This window comes from Nestor notabilis, unplaced genomic scaffold (assembly GCF_000696875.1).
Source record: "Nestor notabilis isolate BGI_N333 unplaced genomic scaffold, ASM69687v1 scaffold21766, whole genome shotgun sequence".
Classification (NCBI taxonomy): Eukaryota; Metazoa; Chordata; class Aves; order Psittaciformes; family Psittacidae; genus Nestor; species Nestor notabilis.
This window is the reverse complement of record NW_009932690.1, coordinates 20,889-26,782: the sequence shown is the minus strand read 5'-3', so window position 1 is coordinate 26,782 and position 5,894 is coordinate 20,889. Positions and strand designations below refer to the sequence as shown.

General features: G+C 51.1%; 1 protein-coding gene across 1 annotated transcript in view; it reads left to right on the top strand.

Annotated features, from left to right (window-relative positions):
* DNAH1 (dynein, axonemal, heavy chain 1) overlaps positions 1–5,894 on the top strand; it is a gene marked incomplete at its 5' end in the record, with an annotated part of 27,736 nt that overhangs the window by 12,609 nt on the left and 9,233 nt on the right. The window contains 8 exons of the mRNA XM_010016533.1: positions 479–664; positions 2,259–2,450; positions 2,912–3,079; positions 3,706–3,897; positions 4,321–4,452; positions 4,694–4,819; positions 5,270–5,389; positions 5,817–5,894. Coding sequence (XP_010014835.1) covers positions 479–664; positions 2,259–2,450; positions 2,912–3,079; positions 3,706–3,897; positions 4,321–4,452; positions 4,694–4,819; positions 5,270–5,389; positions 5,817–5,894 — 1,194 coding nt within the window. The remainder of the gene's footprint in view (positions 1–478; positions 665–2,258; positions 2,451–2,911; positions 3,080–3,705; positions 3,898–4,320; positions 4,453–4,693; positions 4,820–5,269; positions 5,390–5,816) is intronic.

The window sequence follows — 5,894 nt, the reverse complement described above, 5'->3', positions numbered from 1 at the left end:
GAAAGAGTTTGCAATCTCCCATGCTCCCACACAGCAGATACAGATTTGGCTATATTCCACGTTCCATTTACACTCTTTGGTAGTGTTTTAACCCTGTGGGTAGGTAGAAATGACAGTTTTAGAAACAAACCCCTCAGCATATCTTCTTATGCCTCCATCTCCCTACATATTTGCATCCCTATGCATCCTTTCCCCTCACAGGTAGGAAAAATGGGTAGAACAGCTAATTCCTGCAGACCAACACCATTCCAGGCACATCTAGAGCTGCAGCTTGTGGATGGTCTCTACAGGCTGAGGAAATACCTGCTGCTGGTATAATGTGGGAGAGGGATCCCCTCCAACAGTTAGGCCCCACTATGTCTCTGATGAAAGACACATGATCTACCAGGATAGCTGTGATCTTTACCTAGCAGTGCTGACCCAAGCCAAAGGGTGCTCTGGCTCCAGCATGCTGCTGAGGCTGTCTCTGGTGTTGCAGGTGGACACAGCTCTGGCTGAAGAGACAAGGAGTGCTGTGCAGGCTGAGGAGATGAAGGCCAAAGTGAAAGCTCAGACAGCCCAAGCCATTGCAGATGATGCTCAGAGGGACTTGGACGAAGCCCTCCCAGCCCTGGACGCTGCTCTTGCTAGCCTGAGAAACCTCAACAAAAGTGATGTTACAGAGGTAAGTGGGTTGAGGGGAGAGGGTGGCAGAGCTGCATCTGGTCTTTTGCTACAATTCTGCTTCTATAGGCTTGCAGCATCCCCAGCTTTTTCCAGCATATCCATCCGTCCATCTCACTGGGCTTACAGTCTGGGCAGCTGCCCATGCAGCTTCTCAGGTTCACTCCTGAACCAAAGAGTTTTGAAGGGCAGAGAGGCAGCAACTGGCTCCTGGATGTTCCTACATGTAATTTCAATTGTGCCAGAGAGGGTGTTGAGGAGGGTTCACCTCATGGTGCCAGGCAGCAGGCAGTACCACAATGCAGCCTTGAGTATTGGCGGCACAGCCCAAGGCCAGATCTAGCAGTACACTGCCTGAACCAGCAGGCTCTTTTGAAAGGAGATGATCAACTACAGGCAGAGAAGAGGAAGAGGCCATGGCTCATGAGCTGACTCCAGGGAATAATGGCTTGGAACCCGGTAGAGAAAAGAGGGTGATTCTGAGCCTGGCAAATGTCACAGCTCATAGCCTAGAAAGCAAACTCAGCAAGTATACAAGAGTTTACCACACAGGGACAGGCTTATATATTGCTCTCAAATTGTGAATTACAGACCTTTTTATTCCCCCCAAAACATAAAAAACACCTCTCCCATTCTTCCCCTCTACTAGCAGCTCTGCCCTTGGACCAGTATTCCCCAACTTGCTGGTGGCACCCCCCACCATGATGTGTTTGTACACTCTTGATAAGTGGCTTATTCTTCTTCCAGTGTTTCCTAGTCTAAGTCCATCTGTGTCCCAGCCTCCAGCATGTTTCCTTCAGGCTGCTCTCTCACTGTGCACTTGTTCCCTGAGCGTCTAGAGCCTGGACACTCCCTGGTAGGACCTGCTGCATGAACCTCTCAGACATGTCAGTGGCCTGTTGTTCTAGCTCCATGTAAGAGGCAAGATCCATCTCGCAGAGCAATGCCATCATCTGGCCTTTCCCCATGTCCCCATGCCACTCTGCCAGGTGCTTTGCAGCTTTGCTGATCTGGTTGAGGATAGCATGGGTTTGGAAGATCTCCACTTCCAGGTCTGTCTAAACTTTCCTTAAGTCCTGCTTCACTGCTTTCTCCTCCTCTTCCAAATACCTCAGCTTGTACTGCAGGCTGGCTGCCCAAACCTGCAAGCTTGCCGTGCTGACAGAGTTGATGATCACAGTAGTTCTTCAGCTCCTGAAGCTCCTTGCTGCAGGGCCTCCAGAGAGGGACGCCTCATCATCTGATATCATGCCTATGGGCTGTGGGACCTGGCAGAACATCTGCCTGTGCCTCATTTCCACACAGCCTCCTCCCTAGGGCAATATAGGTCTAGCTCCTCTGCTAAGACGTCTTCAGCCTGTAAGATACACCTATCAGAGCATCAGGCCAGGCTTTTTCAGCCTACCTATAGTTTGCTCCATGCCTGTTCTGATAATATTTCCCTTCACATACTTCTGTCCTTGCTGCCTGTGTCTTGCATCCTCTAAGTGTCCTGCCTGCCTCTGGTCCCAGTCTCCCCTGAGCCAGATGAGGTATGAGCATTTCCATCTCACTGAGAAGCAGGCCAGCTCACTGTCTCCATTTGGGTTTTGAAGGTACGAGCAATGCAGCGGCCTCCCCCTGGTGTGAAGATGGTGATTGAAGCTGTCTGCATTATGAAAGGAGTCAAGCCCAAAAAGGTGGCAGGAGAAAAGCTAGGCTCCAAGGTGGATGACTATTGGGAACCAGGCAGGGGCCTTCTGCAGGACCCAGGGAAGTTCCTGGACAACCTGTTTAAGTATGATAAGGTACGTGGTGGCAGAGGGAGGCTGAGCCCAGGGATCAGGTATTGCCCCAGGGATCCTTCTCACTGCAATGAAGCTTAAAGCTCCTCGTGGGCAACACCCTTCAGCAGCACAGAGGATGAGGATGTTCTTGGCCTGAAGTCTTTATGTCGGCTGGCTGTACTTCATTGCCTTGGGCAATGGGACCAGATGCACAAGTCTTCCCCTTTTGTGCCTTTGCTCTTTTCCATGTGGAGGAGCTGGATAGAAATGGTACAGGAAGGGATTTACCCAGTCACACAGCCGTGCCTCCCAGGTCTCAACACACTGCAATTTGATTCTTCTTGCTCCAGTACACTGCTTTAACCACTTTGCCAGGTCCTGGACAGGCTGCAGCCACTGGGGGAAGCCCTTTGAAACCCTCCTAGTCAGATCTCTAGCACTCTCATCACTGATCTCTTTTTCTCTCCTACCATTCCTTGCAGGACAATATTCCAGACTCTGTGATCAAGGCCATCCAGCCCTATATTGACAACCAGGAGTTTCAGCCAGCTGCCATTGCCAAGGTCTCCAAGGCTTGCACCTCCATCTGCCAGTGGGTGCGGGCCATGCACAAGTACCACTTTGTGGCCAAGGTTGTGGAGCCCAAGCGGGTAAGAGGCAGCATGACCCCCTTGCTCTAGGTGTTAGGGGACACATTATTAGCAGCCCCTTTCTGCAGGAGATGCTGAAAGTGATCATGTTCTGCAGGTCAGGATGTAACGTTCAGACCAAGCCTTAGCAGAGCCAAAGCCTCAAAACCCATTAACGCAATAAAGTAGAAGAAATCAGGCTAGTATATACTGGGACAGAAGTGGTACCTTGTTCTTAGTGCTGAGTTCCTGGCTCAGCAGAGACTGTACTTGCAGAAGCATTCCCACATCTCACTAGCATTTCAGCCTTAATCCTCTCTAAGCCTAGTTATTCCTTTGCTGTTACTTTGGGGCAAGCAGAGGAACCTTTCCTCCTGTTCAGCAGTGGGCCTGAGCTTGTGTAAGCTAGCACAGGCTCTTGGCTTTTTGGAGCTATGCAGAAATGCCCTCTGCACCCCTACTTTTATTCCTGGGCATGCAGAACATCCCCCTGGAGCTAGGCAGGTCAAATGTCATACAGAGACAGCTATCAGTATCAGCTAGTGCTTTTAAGGAAAAACAACTCGTGCTCCAAGGTCTCTAGCTTTCTGGGGAAGAGCAGGGCCATATGCCCAATGTACCCACTGTTTCCTTGTGCATCTCCCCAGCGAGCCTTGCAGGAGGCAGAAGAGGACCTGCATGCCACTCAGCTGGTCCTTGAGGAAGCTAAGGCACGCCTGAAGGAGGTTGAAGTTGGCATTGCTCTGCTGCAAGACAAGTACAAGAGCTGCATAGCCAAGAAGGAGGAGCTGGAGATGAAGCGTGAGCAGTGTCAGCAGAGACTGATCCGCGCCGATACAGTAAGAGACAGAGCTGAGCTCTGCCTGCTTATGTGAGACAATGTGATTTCAGGTCAAGGAGCACAGTGGTAAAAACATTTATGTGCCTGCAGTTCACGACAATCCTAGGTTGAAACTGGCTGGCCAGATCTCAGCAGCACAACAGGACTGGGGAGGCTAAGTTACCTAGGCACGGGTATGAAAAGCTGCTGTCCTCAGCTGCACAGCTGCTTCAGCCAGCAGTGGGTCTTCAGGACATCCAAGAACAGCTCAGTAGTCCCAGGATTAAGTGCTCAAAGCTAGGGACAGAATTCAGTATATGGTAGGGGCCACAGTGCAACCTCTGGCCACCAAAGTCACCTGCTGCGTTACCCAGAGAATAGCAGATCCAGGCCACAAGATTAGACCACACTGCAGTTCTCATGTGTATAACTTATCCCACAGCTCATAAACAGTCTGGCTGATGAGAAAGTTCGCTGGGAGGACACTGTAGACAGCCTGGATTACAAGATCAACAACATCAATGGGGATATGCTGGTTGCAGCTGGCTTTGTGGCCTACCTGGGCCCTTTTACAGTAAGTGTGCAGTGGTCCCTGCGAGGGGCTCAGTTAGCTGCTCTGCTCTCCTGGCCTATTACTGGTGCTGGCTAAATCTGCTGGGAGAAAGGAATAGAGCAAAAGGGTGCAAGATCCCTCCTGGATCTCTATTTGTGACAGGCTGCACATGGTCCTATTTGAATGGGAACAGGAGGGTTTAGATGCTCGCAGGAGACTAGCTTCACTAGAAGAAAGGTTATGACAGTGTTTTTTGTGGCAGGGAGACTACCGCATATCACTGTGCAAGGAGTGGGTGAGGCATCTGTCAGAGAACAACATTCCTCACACTCAGGAGCCAAACCTCATCAGCACCCTTGGAGACCCTGTGGAAATCCACTCCTGGAAGGCAAGTTGCAGAAAACCCCAACACTTCAGACTGAAGGTGCCTCAGGCAAAGGCTAAAACACTCAGCTCACCACTCACTAGGATCACCTGTACCAAAAATCAGAGACCTCAATAATTACCAAGCACTTCCATACTGTAGAGCTGGAATTGCTGACAGGGCTTCCGGCACAATGAGCAGGAAATGACCTGGCAGCATCCAGGGCAGCAGCTCTGAAGGCATCAGCCTTAACATGTAAGGCTTTCCGTTTAGAAAGCATAGGCCTAGAGCAAAGCCATGGCCGCAGCTCTGTCCCAAGTCTCAGCCACTTCAGGCAGAGCTGCAGCTCTGGGCTCAGATGCTGTTAGAGGTACCCTCACCACCATCCCCTACCCACCAGGCCGGGTCAGGGCAGCAAGGGCTTCTCTCTGTCACCTGTGCTGTGCTAACCAGCAGCTTTCTCTACCCCATTAGATTGCTGGTTTACCCAATGACACCCTGTCTGTGGAGAATGGGCTAATAACACAATTCTCCCAGCGCTGGACTCTCTACATAGATCCCCAAGGACAAGCAAAGAAGTGGATCAAGAATCTGGTAAGAGCTGTGGGGAGGAAAGCCAGGTCTGCTAGGATAGGAGAAGCAGCTTTCCGGTAAGAGCTGCACAAAGTAGCCTCAGGCTTTGGGCTGCAGAGCCTAGCTCAGCCTCCCCAGCACCAGAGAGGCTCCACATCCATATTAAGCCCATGTGGATTTCCATGCTTGGGGAAAACCGCACAGGGTAGAAAGGGGCTCTGCTGCAAGCAAGTGAGGCATCAGATTCCTACTCTGGCTCTCCACTAGCATTCTAGGGGCCTTACATCTTTCACCACACCCTAAACCACAGAGAATGACACTAGCATCTCCCATAACAGCCTTTAGGGTCTCTAGAAAAGAAGGGATCAGGGTAGCATTACCTGGCTGGTGAGTCCCTGCTGCTGGAGTGCCGGGAACACAGACCACCACCTCCCCTGCTGCCTTTCAGGAGAAGATGAACAGTCTGAAGGTGTCCAAGCTGAGTGACCGGGACTTCCTCTCCAGTCTGGAAAACGCCATTACCTTT